Below are 21,222 nucleotides of genomic sequence, written 5' to 3' on the forward strand. Positions count from 1 at the left end.
CTCATTGACATTAGCACTAAGGGCAATGCGTCAGGCCATTTCAAATTTGTTGATGCACATATTTTCGCCATTCTTGATTTCAGCGTACCATTCATCTGCTCCACCAGTCCTGATGCCTCAGGGCGATAGCTACAGTGCAGCTTTTGCTCAATGTTCAGTGCTTCGCAAAGTAACTTCATCACCTCGTTATTGAAGTGACTTCCCCTATCTGATTCTAAAGAGATCGGGAATCCGAAACGTGGTATTAACTCCCTCAATAATAGCTTGGCAACTGTAAGGCTGTCGTTTCTACGTGTGGGGTATGCCTCAATCCAATGACTAAAAATGCACACAATCACCAACACATATCTTAAACCTCCATGTACAGGCATCTCAATGAAGTCCATCTGCATACGACTAAAAGGACCGCTTGCCCTACCAATGTGGCTCGCGTTCACAACTGTTCCCTTTCCTGGGTTCATCTGCTGGCAAGTGACACATCGATGGCAAACTGCTTCTGCAGCTTGACGAAATCTGGGGTTAAACCAATCAGTTTTGAACAATCTTATCATGGCATCTCTCCCTAGGTGAGCTTGCCCATGATAGAACCGCGCAAGCTGTGATAAGAGACCATTTGGCAGAACAAATTTTCCCTCATGTGAAACCCATAGCTCGTCTTGTCTCTTTATACATTGTGATTTAATCCAGGAATCTCTTTCATCCTCCCTGACATTATTCTGTAGTGCTTTTAGTTCTTCTATTGTATCTACGACCTTCAAAGCAAATGCTTCAGCTGGTTCGAGTTCTGGTTCACTTATTGTATTCCAATCATCCCTTAGCAATATACAGTTCAAAGCGCAAAATCTTGCGACTTGATCTGCATATGCATTTCCCAGAGACACATAGTCCTGTCCTTTCGTGTGAGCACTGCACTTTACCACTGCAACTTCAGCTGGTACTTGAATGGCATGTAACAACTCCCTTATTCTCTCCCCATTTTTCACTGGGGATCCTGAAGAAGTCAGGAAACCTCTCTGTGACCATAGTTGTCCAAAGTCATGCACAATCCCAAACCTGTATTGGCTATCAGTGTAAATGGTGACTTTCATCAATGCAGACAATTGACATGCTCTAGTAAGGGCTACAAGTTCTGCCACTTGTGCAGAATAGACTCCTTGGAGCCATCCTGCTTCCAAGACCCCTGTTACAGTACATACAGCATATCCTGCTTTCAAAATTCCCACCCCATCTCTTAGACATGAACCATCAACAAAAAGAATTTGGTCATTTTCATCAAGTTTTGTATCCTTGATGTCCGGTCGGGGTTTTGTGCAAAATTCAGTCACCTGAAGGCAGTCATGCTCGACGTCTTCAGCGTTCTCAATTTCAGCATTTTCTCCAGGAAGCAAGGTAGCTGGATTCAACGTGGTGCACCTTTTCAGCTGCACATTCGGTGAGCCCAGAATAGTCGTTTCATACCTTGTGAGTCTTGCTCCAGTCATGTGCTGCGTTCGGGATCGGGTCAAAAGTATCTCAACTGAGTGAGGGACCATGACTGTTACTGGGTGTCCCATCACTATTCCTTCACTCTGAGTGAGGCTGATACCAACTGCTGCTACGGCGCGCAAACACCCTGGGAGTGCTGCTGCAACCGGATCCAAAGTAGCTGAAAAATACGCTACTGGTCTGTTTACGCCACCATGGGCTTGAGTCAAGACAGACAAAGAACATGCATCACGTTCATGACAAAACAATGTGAAAGGCTTCGTGTAATCAGGCATGCCTAAAGCTGGAGCCCTGCACATGCATTCCTTTAATTCAACAAAAGCATCCATCTCATCCCCTTTCAGTTCGATCTGATCCAAGGCATCCTTTTGGGTCAATTTTTGAGACGAGAAGTTGGGAATCCACTGGCGACAGTATCCCACCATTCCCAAAAACTTCCTCACCTCCTTCCTTGTCTTTGGTGGACTCATTTGAAGTACACCGGTAATTCTTTCCTTCATTATTTTCCGTGACCCTTTCTCTATCTGGTGACCCAAGTATTTCACTTTCTTCTGACAGAATTGCAGTTTGGAAGGAGACACCTTGTGTCCATTCCCTCCCAAATGGTTCAACAGAGCAATGGTATCGGCTGTGCAGCCACTTTCTGTCTTTGATGCAACCAGTAAGTCGTCAATGTACTGTACTAAGGTTGACTCGAATGGCAACTCTAACTCTTCCAAGTCTTTCTTTAGAACCTGATTGAATATGGACGGTGACTCAGAGAACCCTTGAGGAATTCGACACCAACTGTATACTCTGTCTAGGAATTTGAAACAGAAGAGGAATTGGCTGTCCTCATGAAGAGGCACAGAAAAGAATGCTTGTGACAAATCGATGACTGAGAACCACTCAGCTTCGCAAGGGATCTGAAACATTATCACAGCCGGATTCGGTACGACAGGGCAGCACTTGATTATGATGTCATTTATTTTTCTCAAATCCTGTACAAGTCGGACTTTCCCACTTGGCTTTATTAGTCCCATTATCGGTGAATTACATGGGCTGCTTAATACTTCTTTCAGTACTCCCTGCTTTACGAATTCGTCAATAAGTTGGGCAACTTTCATGAGGGTATCTTGTGGCATGTGGTATTGTGGTGTCTGGGGAAAGATCGCATTGGGCTTTACCATCACTTTTACTGGTTCTACTCCTTTCATCAATCCCACCTCTTTCCCTGTCATGTCCCACACTTCCTTTCCGACTGTTTCCCGTAATTCTGCTGGGATATCTTCTTCAGTTATCATTGGTAAAAGACAAATCAGAGGATACTCTTCGTCAACTGTTTCTATCTCATCGCCCTCTACACTGTCCTCTTCTTCCCCATCACTGCTCGTCTGTATTGTTATTCCCTCGTTCGAGCACATTATCGGACAACCCAACTTGCACAATAGGTCTCTTCCTAACAGTGCAATCGGGCTTGAGTCACATACTACAAACTGATGTACCCCTTGATAGTTACCAATGTTGACTGGTATTGGATCTGTTATTGGGTTCGTCAGATGCCTGTTTGCTACTCCCACCACTTGAACTGTCCTCCCTGAGAGTGGCAAATTTGGTACTTCACTGCTCTTAACAGTTGAACGTGTGGCTCCCGTGTCAACCAAGAATGAGACACGATGACCCATTACTCTTCCTTCTACGTACGGACCCCTTTGATCAACTTCTAAAGATGCCGCAAGCACACAATCTCCTTCCTCTTCTGAGCTTTCACTCTCCCATACATTGTTTATTCCACTCTCACTGTGTAATGGGAACTGTTGTGCTGTGCCGTTTGTGCTCATTACCTGACCCGTTACCTGTGGAGGAACCATCATTTGCTGCTGACTCATTGGTGCCAAAGGTATTTGCATTTGCTGATTAGGTACCAAAGGTAACTGCTGTTGCATCGGCTGCATTTGCGTCATCTGCACACGGGGCATCTGCATCTGCTGCGGCTGCATAGGTTGTAATCCCTGCAATTGATTTATGGTCTGAAAATTTGGGTTTGGACCTCTCATTTTTGGTCCTCTCATTGTCTGAAATGCATTGACATCATTGTTTTGCTGACCAACACCTACACCTGCACCTGCACCTGCACCTTCCTGCACCACCATCGGGCACTCGCGTTTCCAATGACCTACGTTTCCGCACGCGTGACACGGCATCACCTTCTTCATTGCCTGCACACCCGTCACAACAGTGTTCAAATCCGGACCATTATTCACAAAACCTCCTCTGCCTCTGCCTCTGGCCTGTGGTTGAAACGCCATGTTTCCCTGCAACTGCGGCTGCTGTTGCTGAAACACCATGTTTCCCTGCAACTGTGGCTGCTGTTGCGGTACCTGCTGTTGGAACCCTTGCATCCCTGGCAACCCTTGCAGTCCTTGCAGACCTTGCAAGCCTGTCTGAGCTGCCTTAAGCTGCATCATCATCACCTTCTCTTTCAGCTTTTTCTGTTTCACCTCAATTTCGTCGCTACAGTATTTCGCATAAGTCAAGACTTCATCAATCGGTTTCGACTGCCAGCAGATCAAATGCGATTTTATCATCTGACTTATCTCTGCTCTCAGCCCTTCCACAAATCTGAACACAAAATGAAGCATATCCTTCGCCTCGATTGCTTCCGTGCCACTGTAATTCTTGAACGCCTTCAACAACCTCTCATAGTAACTATGAATCGATTCTTTAGCCTCTTGGGCAGTTCGATCAATTTTCTGCCAATCCACATTTTTCGCGGCAACCTTCGTCTTCAAATGCTCAATCACCTTATAGTACAGACACATCACCATAGGTGATGGTGCACCCGTCTCTCTGTCTCTCTCTGGTTCACTTGTCGGCCAACCTACAGCTCTTTTGCAATCCTCCCACAAATCTGCCGGAACCACAATCTCGAATAGAGTGTTCAGGTCTTCCCAGAGACATTTTGCAAGCTTCACAAACCTATCAGTCTGTTGATACCATTCAATCGGCTTCTCTCTCAGTTTGGGAAAATCATTCGTAAAAGACTGAATATCGCTCCTGTGCCATGGTACATGTACTAATTTTCCCCCTGCTGTCTCCCTCATTGGTAACATAGTTACTGTATCACTACTCTGCGGTCCTTTCTCATTGTGCTCTGTGGCACTGTCCCTCCTCTTATCCTTCCTCTTTACCCATCTGCTTTCCCACTTGTCTAAGCACCTCCACACTTGGGCACTCTGCAACAATTCTCTAAGGTGTGCCTTCATGCCTGCTGATCTCATGTGTTCAAAATCTGTGGTCCCAAAATCCAACCTATAGCTCCTGCTCAAGTGTTTCGTCTTGCCTATGTCAATCCCGTTCCTGTCTGCTACTTCCTGCAAACTTTTATGTACCTTGTTTACTTCTTTCGTGATCTTTGGACATAGATACCTCAACTCCTCTTCCGTGTAGGATTCTAACCTGTTCACACCCATATTCCCTTCCACCAATTCTTGTGCTTCCATGTTCAGCCTCATCCTGCTCAAGTAATCGTCTCCTTTCCCACTGTCTGAACTTTGTGTGGAATTTAAACTGTTGAACCACTGTGTCAGCTGTTGCGCATTTACCCCCATCAGTGTAGCATTCACATCGACTGCCATCGATGGTTGCGGCAACTTTTCAGTGTTCGATGTTAATGGTATTATCAGTGGGGGGCTCGACCTCACCAGTGTTGACTGAGCGCATACGGGACTAAACTCCATCAAGGACCCAGACCCAGTTGGCTGAGTCGCTATCGGAGTTATCCCTGGAGTGTTTTCTATGCACCTTCTTTCCGTCCCATTCTGCAGCATTGGTCCCTGACTGCTCATACCTAAGTTAGGCTGACTATACAAAGGTATCACTGGACCTACGGTAATGGGCAGTGATATTGCATCTGGATTCTGTCCATTTCCCATATTCTGAGGCATGTTCATCCCCATATTATGGGCCATCATTGCCGGCATGCCCATCTGACTCCCCGTCATTTGAGCATGAGCGTTCCCTCCCTGCATCTGCTTTTGAGGCATCATAAACTGAGTTGATTCAGCTTGTGCCATTGTTGGGTTGTAACCATTCTGTACGCCCCTTACGGTTGGATCTAGAATCATCCCTCCATTGTTGTCACTGCTGTAGTACCCTGGCATCTGCGGCTGATAATGTTCTGCTGGTTTCAACACGGCCACATCTGGATACAGTCTCCTGACCTGCGGTATCTGTGGGATGAGCAGTAAACTCGGGTCCTTAGATCCCGATGGTGCTCCTGGACTCTGCGTTTCACTGTTCTGTACCGATGCCGGAGGGGCAGAACTGGTACTTGGACCTTGTCCATTCTCTGCATAAGGTGGTGGACGGTCGTTCAACAATTGCATTATCAACTCCTCATCCTCTAACTCCTCTTCTCTTCTCAACTTTTCCTCGTCCTCTCTGTCCTTGGAACACTTCCTGTCTGTCTTACAGGTAGCTTTCTTACCTGTCTCCTCTTCATCCTTAGTAATTGCGGGGAACAATTTTATTCCCTGCAATACATCTGACCTCCATACCTTCTGCGCATTATCCCACCTAGCATCCGCTAGTGTCTTTTCTACCTTCCTCATCCTTGTTTCAAACTTGTTTTTCTGTTGCTGTCTAGCCATGAGTTCCCAGATTGCTAGGGCCTCAAACTGTGCTGGCCTTGGAGGCACCTTCATGTCATACATCGTAAATCTCAAATTCTCTAGGACCCTTATATTGAATGTCCCATGTATCGGGAATGCTACGCTCCCATGTTTCTCTGTCCACTTGTGCCATTGCTTTAGCCAAAGACACGGAGCTACCCCTTTTTCCTCCATTACAATGTAAGCTGGTGTGCCCTCAGGCGGCGTCTCCTCCCCTACGCTCGCTTTGATGTAAGACTCTCCCTTCATCGCGCTCCTGAATGCTTTAAGGAATTTCATTTTCTCGTCTTTTAATTCACAAAGTTTATAATCAATAGGTCACTGTTATTTCACAAAGTTTGTAATCAATAGGTGACTTTAATTCCCGGAATACTCTTCACTTGCCTTTCCTCTTCCAATCGAGTCCCACGGACTGCGTCCAATCCGTGCGCGACCCTTCTCTCCAACCAACCTATCCCAGCGCGGCTCTTAGTGACGTCACACTCACACACACTGCGGCTGACAAAGCCTCGCGGCTAGTCCTTCTTCACTCAGCTCCTCTCGTAACAACTTTTTGCATGTATCGCGAGCTACCAAAACTAAAACAGATCTGTCGGTTTACTACAGGAAGGGTAACGTAATCGCTTCAGGACCTTAGGGACCTTTCACTAACCTCGGCCACTATTCGATCTCTTTCACCAGCCTCGGCCGCTATTCGGTCTTTCTTAGTCCCCACATTCGCAAGCAAATCTGACCCGCAGACCTACTCTCAACTTGTCAATGATCTGTTCTAGTGCACTTAGAATCTTGTCAAAGCCCGAAGTCGAAGTTTCTATCACTCCCTAACACACGTACCCACTCGTTGACCACGCCCGATCAACCTACTAAACCGCCCAAACCACAACATGTATCAACATACTCCGGAGTCTCTTGACCTCGCAGGGCCCGTCTCAACAACAACAACCACGTGGACCTTTTTATGCACAAAGCGCCAGACGCACATGAAGTTCGACGACTTCCCTACTCTCACACTCGGAGCCGCACCTCCGCTATTTCTATGAAGTACGACGACTTCTCTACTTCTACACTCGGAGTCGCGCCTCCGCTATCCTTAAAGAAAAATCCTCACGACTTTTTCACACACTCTGCGGCAATAAGCTGTGCAAGCGCAAAACCCTAACTTCACTCATACCATCATTAGTACCGCCGACGCTGTTTCCACATCTCCGTTCTCTCCATTCGCAAGCTCCGAGATCCCGGGAAAGTCGCGGTGGACCTAGCCCATCATCATCTTGTCAATTATTTTCATCCAAAAAAATGTAATTCAACTTCTCGAATGAGGCCTCAAAATGCGTAACCGTTAATCCAACACCATGTATTCTAATGGTACAGGGTCCCAAAAGACGTAACCGTCCTCTGCTACCATCTACTGATAGAGCGGAACGTGGCAACAATTTACCTGCGTTCGGACGCTCTTTAGGTCGATGAATCTTTTGACTAAGTGGGAACTCTCTGTACTCTTAATCGATCAATCACATCAAATCGATTATCAATAACGAACATAAGCAACACCTTGAACAACATAACACTTAACAATTAATCCAGAATACATTTCGGCGAACCCTGACCTTTCAGCCAGTGAATAACCACACCAGTTTATTGCAAAGTTAGTGAATTTATTTCCCTATATTAACAAAGCTAGCACGATATAGATGTGTCTCAACACCAAATGATAAACATAAATGAACATTAATAGCTGTCCATATCGTCGAAACAAGTGTAATCTATGTAGCATCTGAATTACAAGGCATTCGATAATGGCAATGCAAAGCACTAATACGATAATCTGCAATGGGCTAATTGCGTACATTTAGTCAGCATAACAAGATCTCAAATTGCATCGTGCGGCATATGGAATCCTCGTCTAACCTCAAACTAGCATCAGCATGTGGGACTTCATGCAAAAACAATTTGGCAACATCAATTTAGAAAAACTCCTAGCTAGGGTCCTTATCAAAATCAGCAGTTGGTTACCTAAAAGAAACACAATGCAATTTTACAATTTCTTTTCATAATTACCAATTCCGATCAGCAATCAATGAAGTCTTCGTCTCACAGGTACCGTTTCTCGATCAGCATGGGACGGGACAAAGGGGCAGGGGTGAACGGGGCAATTGCCTCACGGCGGCAAGATAAGATTACTACTTCATGCAAAGGGCAAATAAAGTTAAAGTCTCTAGGGCAAGAATCATTAAAGTCTCTTTCTCTCGATTAGAGAAAGCATCAAAGTCTCTCAAAATGGCGTCGCAGCAAAATGGGTACGAAGTCAAAATGGCGGGATGTCCGAAGATAGAGAGAGCTTCCCTCTCGTGCACCTGGGTTTTATAGACAACAGTTCAAGTCCAGTAGGGTCTCCATTGGAGGGTTCATAGGTTAGCTTCAAATTGACCAATCAAAAACGACAGTTCTCAAGCTTTTACTTAAGCATACATTATCCTTGGAGATGGGTACGCAAGTTGCAACATTGTTTCTCGATTAGCTTACTCTCAGAGCCTCCATTGTCCGCACCTGCAAGTCGGCCTTGAATTAAAGAGAAAATATGCCATGCTGGCACTAACTTTAAGATAAGCATGTGAGCAGTTTCTGTGGAAAAGTACAGCTTCAAGCAGAAATACACGTTTAATAGCACAGTGGAAAAATACGAACATCTAAACCGTGAGACCAGGCAACTAGGCCAAAGCCTCCGCTAAAGTAATGCTAAGCTAAAACATTTCAAACAAGCAAATCGTAGCACACGTTTATGATTATGTCGGATTAGTGCAATTCTAATACACCATGGTATATAAAGCACGCGTATAAATGATGGCAAACTACTCTGAGGGCACATTTTGTCCCCGTACAATCTTTATTAATTCGGTTAATGTCACACATGATTATGTCAGCACTACGTTTATGCGTTAATAAATCAAAACCTTCATTTTCTGCTTCATCACAACCTCCCTCACAATTCTAGAGGGGGAAAAATGGGTACTCCTTACCCGAAGTGCCTCCTGGGGCACTGGAAACTCCTCTGGCGATCCTGCTTGCTCTGCCTCTCCCTTTTCCCCTGTTGGGGAAGAAGGTTTCTTGGCGGCCGTCTCGCCAACCCGACTGCCTGTAGGGCGCAGGGCCTTGTTGGGGCTGGCGCCGGAAGAGTGACCCTTGCCTCGTCCGGCCCGCCAAAAACCTTGCCCGGAAAAATCTTTGTTTGGAGGACTGAGCCTTATCGAGGGCTGAAAAAGTGGCCACAAATTTTCCAAGCTTCTTTACGAATGGATCTCCAAACAACTGGCCTTGGGCCACCGCCCCTGCCTCCGAGAACGAGAGGTCCCCTAGCTTAGGGTCTATTTTAATCAACAAGGAGCGGCTCCTCTCAGCCGAGATGGCACAATTGGCATTGCCAAGAAGACAAATAGCCCTCTGTGCCCATCCTGCCACAACCTCGGTTTGAAGTGGTGCACTTGACTGTTTGGCGCGTTCCGCCAACTGAATGATTTGGGTCAGACGCCCTATCACATCTAGGAGCTTGTCCTGGCACGCCCGCCAGGTCCGGTCTATCCCCTTCTTAGGATCCCTCATGTATTTAGCAAAAAAAGCGCAGATCTTGGGATCAAGCTCTGGGGTGACCACCACCTTGTCAGACAGGGTAGGACGTGGACACTCGGCCTTCAGCCTGGCCCGAACCTCTTTATCTAAAGGCTGGCGGATCTTGCTCACCATGTAGTCCGCCACCTTGCCATCCGGGCGCCATTCTGAGGAGCAAGGGTGATATATCCCTTCCGGCTCAAACATGTCAGAATCCGAATTGCCTGGATCCTTAGTATCCGGTAATGAGGCGCCCGGACGCCAGGGATGGCAAGATTCAGCTTCCTCAACGGAGGAAGAGTCTCCCTCAGAATCCCCTGCTAAGCCCGGTTGTGACCCTACAAGGAGGTCTAATTTATGGTGGAGCTTGCCACCGATTGATCCGGGTAGAGAACCCTTGCGGCAGAGTAGAGTAGTTTGCGCTCGCACACTCTTGAAGGGTAGCTCAAAAAGGGGGTCAAGAACCCCAAGCTGTCCCGAGGCGCGCTTGCGTGATGCCTTAGGAGAAGCACCAGGTGCCCCAAACATGCCTGGCCCTCTGGAAACTTGCTCTGCAAGCTGCTCCACGCTCTCCTTGGTGTGAGCGAGAGCCTGCGCAATAGCCTGTGACAGCAACACGTCCACCCCTGGGGGTAGGACGCGATGAGAAGGGCCCTCACCAGGGGACATGATAGGGAAAGAGTCACGCTCTTGTGCGGGCTGCATATTGGGACCCCGAGGATAAGGACAGATCACACCCAAAAATAATAAGGTAGCCCCCCCAAGCCTGTCCAATAGGCCCACTAGGTCCAAGACCTTCAAATATATATATAGGGCCCACTTAGCACATGAAAATAATTAACCAGGAGCGACTTCCCGCTCCGGGGTATATACAGACCGCAACGCAGTGTTTATTGGGGGGGTTAAAAAAGACCCTGGGCCCTTAAAACCCCTTGCACGCTGAAATCCCGAGGCGCTGAGCGCAAAGCAACTTGTGCGCAACGAAACACGTGGAGAAAAAGAATGCGCGCCCTCTAGAGGGCCCGACGTGCCCCGCACTCAAGCGCTCGAGCTTTAAAGGGAGCCTCCCGCGCCGCAGTAACGCGTCCTAGCAACCAGGTTGCTATTAGGATCCTGCTGCTTCTAAGTGCGATCGGAAAAACACACTAGTAGATCCAAAAACACTTTCAAACACAGGCGTGCAGAAAGCAGAAAAAGGCACTTATCTATCCTCTGAGCAGTGAAGAAAGAGGGGGATATGACTTGCGGTGGACATTTATACCCACATGTTAATGGAGCCGGTGTTCTACGATTGTCATGGCAACGCTCTCATGGGACTTGTGGTTCAGTTTTGTTTTTTGTTGAACTTTGAACCTGCTATATAATAAAGAGTGAAGAAATTATTCAATCAAAGAGACTTATAGAGCGCGCTACTCACCCGTGAGAGTCTCAAGGCGCTGGGGGGTGGGTGGGAAAGGGGTAGGGGGATGGGAGATCACTGTTCTAAAAGCCAGGTCTTAAGGCTCTTCCTGAAGAGTAGGAGGTCCTGGGTCTTGCGGAGGTGGGTGGGGAGGGAGTTCCAGGCCCTGGGGGATAGGTAGGAGAAGGATCTGCCTCCGGTGGTGGTGTGTTTGATGCGAGGGACAGTGGCGAGAGAGAGGTCGGCGGAGCGGAGGTGGCGTATGGGAGTGTGGAAGGTCACTCTTTCATTAAGGTAGGCAGGGCCGGTGTTGTGGAGCGATTTGTGTGCGAGGATGAGGATCTTAAAGGTGATCCTTTTGTCTATGGGGAGCCAGTGGAGGGATCTGAGGTGTGGTGAGATGTGTTCGTGTCAGGGGAGGTCGAGGATGAGTTGTGCTGCTGAGTTCTGGATTCGCTGTAGTTTGCGCTTGAGTTTTAGTGTGGTGCCGGCATAGAGGACGTTGCCGTAGTCAAGCCTGCTGCTGATGAGTGCGTGAGTGACTGTCTTTCTGGTCTCTGTGGGGATCCACTTGAATGTTTTTTTCAGTAAGCGGAGTGTGTTGAAACATGAGGAGGTGAGGGCGTTGATTTGTTGGGTCATCGAGAGGGAGGAGTCCAGGATGATGCTGAGGTTGCGTGCGTGGTTTGCGGGGGTGGGCGCAGGGCCTAGCGTGGTGGGCCACCACGAGGGGTCCCAAGTGTTTTTGTGTGGGCCAAAGAGGATTATTTTGGTTTTGTTGGAGTTGAGTTTAAGGTGGTTGGCTGTCATCCAGGCGGCGGTGTCGAGGAGTGCAGTGTGTAGGTTGGAATTGGCGGTGTTGGGGTCGCGGGTGAGGGAGATGAGTTGAGTGTCATCAGCTTATGAGAGGATGGTGATGCCGTGGGGTTTGATGATGTTGGCTAGTGGGGTCATGTAGATGTTAAAGAGTGTGGGACTGAGGAAGGAGCCTTGGGGGACTCCGCAGGTGATTTTGCATGCATGCAGAACTGCATAATCCTCGCCTCCGGTCCTGCCATGGAATTTTTCGTTTCTCACACAAGAAAAGAGGGCTGGTCGCAGTCAAGTTGGGTTATATGACGGGTCCTTGGTTCCTATTGGTTGGGAAACTTGTACTAAGTGTTTTTTCCCATTGCTCACTTTTGTTTGGCCCCCATGGGATTTGTAGTTTATCTTGACTGCTGCTAGTTATTATAAAGCAGAATTTAAAGCATAATTCTCCCCTCTGTGTCTTTAATAAAATTAAGACTTTGCTTCATAAATTATTAGGAAAATCTACATTGTCACTACTACCATCACCTTCATCTCTGCAAGGTATTGGCGAGGACACAGAAAATTGACATAGACTAGGAACACCGACAGTTTTCAGTCCAGCTGTGTAAACGGTTGTCACTGGTTGAGTTTTACTAATTAAAACCACACAGTGGGGTTACTTGCTGTTTTCTTGTCAGCACTGTTCGGTCATTTATCAATTAACCGGTTCTGTGCCGAGGACGTAATGGTTACGTCCTGCGCCACAGTGCTGCTGTGCCCAGGACGTAACCATTACGTCCTGGGCATCCAGCCCAGAGGGAGCGCTAGCGCTCCCTCTGTGGGGTAAAAGTCAGGGATGGAAGGGGAAGCCCTTCCCCTTCCACCCCCCAACCTCGCCTGTGACGTCAGCGCGCGCTGACAATCACAATGCCTCCTCCTTCGGGCTGGAAGCTCAGCTTCCAGCGCGATGATCGGAAGAGAAATTCAAAGCATTTCTCTTCCGATCTGGTGGAGGAGGCAGAGAAGTCTCTCTCTGCGTTTTGGCAGCCGGATTGTAAAGCAATCCGGCTGTCAAAACGTCCACTAGACACCAGGGATGTCTTTTTGAAAAATGAAACTGGCATAGGGGAGCGACCCCTTGGGCAAGGGTTGCTCCCAGGGGGGCATTTTTTTAAAGGCCTTTTCTGCCCCCCCCCCCCCCAGAGCATATCGGCCTATTATTAGGCCGATCTGCCCCCAGGGGTGGCAGAAACCTCTAGGCACCAGGGATATATATTTTTTTTTGTTTAGTTTTTGAGGTGGGGAGCGACCCCTTAGGCAAGGGTCGCTCCCCTAGGGGGCAAATTATATTTATTATAGCAAATTTATTTTAGGCCATTTCTGCCCCCAGGGGGGGCAGAAACCTCTAGGCGCCAAGGCAATTTTTTTTTGTTTTTTGGGGGTTTTTTTTAGAGATGGGGAGCGACCCCTTAGGCAAGGGTCGCTCCCCTGGAGGGGCAAATTGTATTTAGGCCATTTCTGCCCACTTTGGGGGCAGATCGGCCGATTTTAGGTCAATCTGCCCCCAAGGGAGGCAGAAACCACTAGGCACCAGGGATCTTTTTTGCGCCGTCACGCAAGGGGAGCGACCTTGCAGGCAAGGGTCGCTCCCGGGGGGGCGTGGGGGAATTTATTTTAGGCCATTTCTGCCTCCCCTGGGGGGGCAGAAACCTCTAGGCGCCAGGGCAATTTGTTTTTTTTTTAGAGATGGGGAGCGACCCCTTAGGCAAAGGTCACTCCCCTGGAGGGGCAAATTGTATTTAGGCCATTTCTGCCCGCTTTGGTGACAGATCGAAACCACTAGGCACTGGGGATTTTTTTTTGCCCCCAATGTCACGCAGGGGGAGCGACTCCGTAGGCACGGGTCGCTCCCGGGCGGTTTGGGGGGTGGGGAGGCAAATTTATTTTAGGCCATTTCTGCCCCCCCTATGGTCAGATCGGCCTATTGTTATTAGGCCGATCTGCCCCCAGGGGGGCAGAAACCTGTAGGCGCCAGGACAAATTTTTTTTTAGTCTTTTTTTTTTTTTTGGTTAGTTTTTTAGAGATGGGGAGCGACCCATTAGGCAAGGGTCGCTCCCCTGGGGGGCAAATTGTATTTAGACCATTTCTGCCCCCCTTGGGGGCAGATTGGATGATTTTAGGTCAGTCTGCCCCCAAGGGGGCAGAAACCACTAGGCACTGGGGATTTTTTTTTTTGGCACCAATGTCACGCAGGGGGAGCGACCCCGTAGGCAAGGGTCGCTCCCCTGGGGGGCAAATTTATTTTAGGCCATTTCTGCCCCCCCTATGGTCAGATCGGCCTATTGTTATTAGGCCGATCTGCCCCCGGGGGGGCAGAAACCTCTAGGCGCCAGGGCAAAAAAAAATTGTGTTTTTTTTGTTTGTTTGTTTGTTTGTTTTTTTAGAGATGGGGAGCGACCTATTAGGCAAGGGTCGCTCCCCTGGGGGGCAAATTGTATTTAGACCATTTCTGCCCCCCTAGAGGGCAGATTGGCCGATTTTAGGTCAAGCTGCCCCCAAGGGGGCAGAAACCACTATGCACCGGGGATTTTTTTTTTGGCGCCAATGTCACGCAGGGGGAGCGACCCCGTAGGCAAGGGTCGCTCCCCTGGGGGGCAAATTGTATTTAGACCATTTCTGCCCCCCCTTGGGGGCAGATTGGACGATTTTAGGTCAGTCTGCCCCCAAGGGGGCAGAAACCACTTGGCACCGGGGATTTTTTTTTTGGGCGCCAATGTCACGCAGGGGGAGCGACCCCGTAGGCAAGGGTCGCTCCCCTGGGGGTCAAATTGTATTTAGACCATTTCTGCCCCCAAGGGCGCAGAAAGCACTAGGCACCAGGGATTTTTTTTTTGGTGCCAATGTCACGCAGAGGGAGCGACCCCGTAGGCAAGGGTCGCTCCTGGGGTGGGGGGGGGGCAAATTGTATTTAGACCATTTCTGCCTCCCTTGGGGGCAGATTGGCCGATTTTAGGTCAATCTGCCCCCAAGGGGGCAGAAACCACTAGGCACCGGGGATTTTTTTTTGGGCGCCAATGTCACGCAGGGGGAGCGACCCCGTAGGCAAGGGTCGCTCCCGGGTGGGGGAGTTGGGGGAAGGGGAATTAATTTTAGGCCATTCCTGCCCCCCGGGGGGCAGAAATCTCTAGGCACCAGGGCACATTTTTTTGTTTGTGTTTTTTTTTTTTAGAAATGGGGAGCGACCCATTAGGCAAGGGTCACTCCCCTGGGGGGGGGGGGCAAATTGTATTTAGACCATTTCTGCCCCCCTTGGGGGCAGATTGGCCGATTTTAGGTCCATCTGCCCCCAAGGGAGCAGAAACCACTAGGCACCGGGGATTTATTTTTTTGGTGCCAATGTCACGCAGGGGGAGCGACCCCTTAGGCAAGGGTCACTCCCAGGGGGGTTGGGGGGGTGAGGGGGCAAATTTATTTTAGACCATTTCTGCCCCCCTTGGGGGCAGATCGGCCCATTGTTATTAGGCCAATCTGCCCCCAGGGGGGGCAGAAACCTCTAGGCGCCAGGGCACATTTATTTTTGTGTTTTTTTTTGTATTTGTTTGTTTTTTTAGAGATGGGGAGGGACCCATTAGGCAAGGGTCACTCCCCTGGGGGGGGGGGCAAATTGTATTTAGACCATTTCTGCCCCCCTTGGGGCCAGATTGGCCGATTTTAGGTCAATCTGCCCCCAAGGGAGCAGAAACCACTAGGCACCGGGGATTTTTTTTTTTGGTGCCAATGTCACGCAGGGGGAGCGACCCCGTAGGCAAGGGTCGTTCCCAGGAGGGTTGGGGGGGTGAGGGGGGCAAATTTATTTTAGGCCATTTCTGCCCCCCTTGGGGCCGGCTGAGCTATTGTTATTAGGCCGATCTGCCCCCAGGGGGGGCAGAAACCTCTAGGCGCCAGCGCACATTTTAAAAAAAAAATTATTTGTTTGTTTTTTTAGAGATGGGGAGCGACCCATTAGGCAAGGGTCGCTCCCCTGGGGGGGCAAATTGTATTTAGACCATTTCTGCCCCCCCTGGGGGCAGAAACCACTAAGCACTGGAGATTTTTTTTTTGCCGCCAATGTCACGCAGGGGGAGCGACCCCGTAGGCAAGAGTCGCTCCCGGGGGGGGGGGGACAAATTTATTTTAGGCCATTTCTGCCCCCCCTGGGGCCGGCTGAGCTAGAGGCCAAAATCCACAAGTAGGCACTGGTTTCTATGAAAAAATGTGATGTGTCCACGTTGTGTTTTGGGCCATTTCCTGTTGCGGGCGCTAGGCCTACCCACACAAGTGAGGTATCATTTTTATCGGGAGACTTGGGGGAACGCTGGGTGGAAGGAAATTTGTGGCTCCTCTCAGATTCCAGAACTTTCTGTCACCAAAATGTGAGGAAAACGTGTTTTTTTAGCCAAATATTGAGGTTTGCAAAGGATTCTGGGTAACAGAACCTGGTCAGAGCCCCACAAGTCACCCCATCTTGGATTCCCCTAGGTCTCTAGTTTTCACAAATGCACAGGTTTGGTAGGTTTCCCCAGGTGCCGGCTGAGCTAGAGGCCAAAATCTACAGGTAGGCACTTTGCAAAAAACACCTCTGTTTTCTTTCAAAAAATGTGATGTGTCCACGTTGCGTTTTGGGGCGTTTCCTGTCGCGGGCGCTAGGCCTACCCACACAAGTGAGGTATAATTTCTATCAGGATACTTGGGGGAACATAGATTAGCAAAACAAGTGTTATTGCCCCTTGTCTTTCTCTACATTTTTTCCTTCCAAATATAAGTGAGTGTGTAAAAAAGACATCTATTTGAGAAATGCCCTGTAATTCACATGCTAGTATGGTCACCCCAGAATTCAGAGATGTGCAAATAACCACTGCTCCTCAACACCTTATCTTGTGCCCTTTTTGGAAATACAAAGGTTTTCTTGATAGCTATTTTTCACTCTTTATATTTCAGCAAATTAATTGCTGTATACCCGGTATAGAATGAAAACCCACTGCAGGGTGCAGGTCACTTATTGGCTCTGGGTACCTAGAGTTCTTGATGAACCTACAAGCCCTATATATCCCCGCAACCAGAATAGTCCAGTAGACGTAACGGTATATTGCTTTCACAAATCTGACATTTCAGGAAAAAGTTACAGAGTAAAATATAGAGAAAAATTGCAGATTTTTTTCACCTCAATTTCAATTTTTTTTTTTTTCAGTTGTTATTTTCTGTAGGAAACCCTTGTAGGATCTACACAAATTACCCCTTGCTGAATTCAGAATTTTGTCTACTTTTCAGAAATGTTGCGGTTTCTGGGATCCAGCATTGGTTTCATGCCCATTTCTGTCACTGACTGGAAGGAGGCGGAAAGCACAAAAAAATCGTAAAAATGGGGTATGTCCCAGTAAAATGCCAAATTTGTGTTGAAAAATTGGGTTTTCTGTTTCAAGTCTGCCTGTTCCTGAAAGCTGGGAAGCTGGTGATTTTAGAACCACAAACCCTTTGTTGATGCCATTTTCAGGGGAAAAAAACACAAGCCTTCTTCTGCAGCCCCTTTTTCCCATTTTTTTTTTTTAAAAAACGAAATTTTCACTGTATTTTGGCTAATTTCTTGGCCTCCTTCTGGGGAACCCACAAAGTCTGGGTACCGCTAGAATCCCTAGGATGTTGGGAAAAAAGGACGCAAATTTGGCGTGGGTAGCTTATGTGAACAAAAAGTTATGAGGGCCTAAGCGCAAACTGCCCCAAATAGCCAAAAAAAAAGGCTCGGCACAGGAGGGGGAAAAGGCCTGGCAGCGAAGAGGTTAAAGATGAACCTCTGGTTGCTTACAACGTGTTGTCCTTTTTCTTTTGCAACGCGAGGATTGTCTTCTTTCTATGTTCATGGGTTTCCCGTTGCAGGTTGCTGTGCGCGGTAGCCAGTCGGCTAGGGGGCGCTGTTGCGCCGTCGCCATCTTGCCTGGCGTCGTTACTGCTGCCGCTGCTGCATTTGCTGCCGGTGCGCGCGCGACTAGCTCTCCGGCACTCGGCGGAGGGCAGATCCCAAGCTCAGCTGGGCCCGCACTCGCCGATCTTACCGCGGAGGCCCATGCCGGGAGCCAAGAGGAGGAGGAGGCGGGGCAGGGCTAGGGCGCGTCACTCGAGCAACTGCAAAGCCAGGGGCGGTGTGGAGCCCCACCAGTAACATACACCACAACGCCCCGATCCCCGTGCTGGTTTCGCCGCGGCCCCAACTCAACGAGCAACATGGACGCCGTCAAAGTATTCAACAACGAGGTGAGCATCCGAGGAACCTTAGCCCCCGCACAGATTCTTCCTGCCAGGGACTGGGAGCCAGTACACTGTTTACCGGGACTGGGCCTACTTACCTGGAGTATGAGTGAGAGCCCTGCGTGTTTCGAAGCCCGTGCCCCTCCTGACAGGGGTAGTTTCCACAGTAGGGATCCGATGCACACTGCTGCGGTGCAGGCCGCGTCATATTTCCCCCCGATCAGATCGGGCACATGGACACAAACGCTACTTAAACCGCAGCGCGCTCTTCCGCTACTGACCTTGCAGATGGGCTGCCCATTGTCAGACCTGAGGTCGTGCTGCACCAGTAATTCACAGTTTAATCATTGTTCATCCACCAGTGTTTAGGGTCGTGCACTACTCGCTGTGACCCATGTATGGGCAGTATCTTGGGATTACAGGCCTTTTCTCAAAACAATTTTACATTTTTATGTCTCACTTTCACCGACTTGGTCAGTACCTCAACAAAGTAGCACATCGCGGCATGATTATTTTACCCCCCCCTATTTTTATTTCCTGGGCTCATATTACGCTTCGCAACGATGTTCAAACTCGTGTTAAGACTTCAAGCTAGATACGTACCAGGCAAACTGTCATCTCATAAGAGACCAAATGAAAACAACATGTTCAGCTGCACAACTTCTTCAGTCATTTGCGTTTTCAGTATTGACCTATCTAGAAACAAATAGATCGTTTCGCTTCATTCGTAGCCCATTTTCATAGATTTGTTCAAATATAGACAGCGTTGCTTCACTGTCCAGTCTTCATGTCAAACACGTTTTAGCCGCATTGACTCCTAAATCGGCAATAAAAACACGTGAACTATCTTGCATCACTGTCTTCGTGTCTGTCTAGCATATTTTTTGTTGAGGAGCCCTCCTTTCTAGTAGTGAGTGCCAGCAGCACGTGCCTAGATTAAACACTGCTATGCTCTTGATCTACGTGTGCTGAGAGTTTGCATTGCCATCCAAACAACCGAAATTAATTGTTAACGTTTATAGTCCTGCGTGCACAGTCGAATAATGCTGCAGTCAACACGAACACCTTGTAGTTAAGCTTTTTCTGCGTACTTTCATTGTGTTTACTTATTCAATTTAACTCTTAAAAGAAGCCAACAACGATGAAACAGTGTAGGTAGTTCAATAGCTGCTGTGTGTGTTGCATCTTGCAAATTCCAGTCTAGACTGTCAAAGGTCTGGATAACTCTTTGCGCTCACGTTCTTGATGTAAGCTCAACTGTAACCAAATCTAGAGCAAAAACATTTGTTGTGTATTTCTGTGTTGATGTAGAGCCCAATCTTTAATAGTTGTATCAATTGTATCTGTAAGTATTGTGGTTGTGTGTGTGTGTATATGAGATGTCCATTTTCATTGATTGTCTGAAGGCTTAAATGGAAGTACTCTTACATCCTGAGGGATTATCAGAAGACAACATTATCTTACTATTGCTTATTAATTTCCGAAATGTTTTAAATATATATAGTGACGCTCTAGCCATCTAGACAATGTTTTTTTTTTTTTTTACCTCAGACGTGCCAGCAGTTTGAAGAGATTTCCCAGCTGTTTAAACTACAGTGCAGCAGCCTAGGGGACCATTGCTGGGAAGCGAAAATAACTCGTAGGGGTGTACCAGATGATCTGACGGAACGTTATTGCTAAATTATCATTTTTGGGTCGTGGGTCAGATTAAAGATAAGTAGCTGTCCTGCCACCCTGAACAATCCTAAAGCACACGATACGGAAAGGCCAAACATGAAGAATATACACATGGGAAATAAAAGATGAAATAATGCTGTTTTTACTTGGTGGCCAGTGCACCGACAGCACTACAAGAGTCAAATCCTTCCAGAGAGCACTAGTTAGATTGTTAAGCAGACGGAGGAGTAGAACCCTGGACAAGTTACCTACAAAAATGAAAAGGGACAAATGTAGGGATGCTGAGGCAATAAGAACCTCTAGAGAAAAGTTAGGACTCAGACTACCAAGCCACAAATCCTGTTCATTGTTAATCTGCTACAAACAAGTCACATTTTTGTTTAATATTGTTTTAACTTGCATATGCTTTTGGCTTACACTCTAGTTTATGAGAATGTTTTAAACTTGGTACCGAGCGTAAGGCATACGCCGGAAGCATAAACGAAGAATCAAACATATATAACATCTGATACTTCTGTATCTCATTTCACTACCCTGTATGAAGGATAGATTGCTGGTTAAAGTTAGTACCGATTTTTCCATTTGGATGAGGGCTACCAGGAGTCCCAAATGCACAAGTAACAAAAATGTAGACATTGAAAGGGAAGATCAGGGACCACAATTGTTTCTTGTTTGTGTACCTTTCATGTGTTTTAGAGGTAATCAACGATGCATGCTTTTGGCATTACTTAGTGAATTCAGAAATAGAGTAGTTCTTAGCCTCTCATTTGTCATTACCCATTTCAAAGATCTATTTTAATCAATTGAATAACATTATTTAATAGCTTTTCTCTCACCTTTTGCACTGCTTGGCAGACTAAATAAGACCAAGTTCCTAGCTTTTTTTTTCCTGCATGCTCTTTCAAATTGCTTGTCTGCATGCTGTTTTTGTCAACTAAATCAAAGTGATAAGTTCATTTATGGGCAAGGAAGTACCAGCTGAGAAATTAAATTGAAATAGGGTATAGGTCTTTCTAGCCTTCCAGAAAACATACTGGCATTCTTTTGTTACAGTGTAAGTGCCCTACTAAATCTGAGTGTTTAATCGTAAAACATGCCTTCAAAATTAATTATCTCCCTTCTTCATACAGTCTCCAGACCTCCCCCCACTGTTTATTTCAGATTTTGTTATAACAATTTGGTGTGCTGTTTTATGGAAGAAATTGAATGTCTTAGTGCAAATCACAGACATGTCGCTTTGCGTTGTTTCGTCTTTCTGAGATGTCTTTGGCAAAAGGTGTACAGAATGGATTTGAAACCTACTGGGCAACTAACTGGCAATTGAAATACAATAA

General features: G+C 47.5%; 1 protein-coding gene across 3 annotated transcripts in view; it reads left to right on the plus strand.

Annotated features, from left to right (window-relative positions):
- The first annotated feature begins 17,865 nt into the window (after positions 1-17,865).
- Positions 17,866-21,222, plus strand: part of SCAF8 (SR-related CTD associated factor 8) — a 1,507,655-nt gene continuing 1,504,298 nt past the window's right edge. For all 3 annotated transcript variants that reach the window (XR_011203719.1, XM_069234634.1, XM_069234635.1), the window contains exon 1: positions 17,866-18,217. Coding sequence is in view for 2 of the 3 variants with exons in the window: in XM_069234634.1 (XP_069090735.1) it covers positions 18,188-18,217 (30 nt within the window). In the remaining variant the exon portion in view is untranslated. The remainder of the gene's footprint in view (positions 18,218-21,222) is intronic.

The sequence above is a fragment of the Pleurodeles waltl genome, chromosome 5 (genome assembly GCF_031143425.1).
Source record: "Pleurodeles waltl isolate 20211129_DDA chromosome 5, aPleWal1.hap1.20221129, whole genome shotgun sequence".
Lineage (NCBI taxonomy): Eukaryota > Metazoa > Chordata > Amphibia > Caudata > Salamandridae > Pleurodeles > Pleurodeles waltl.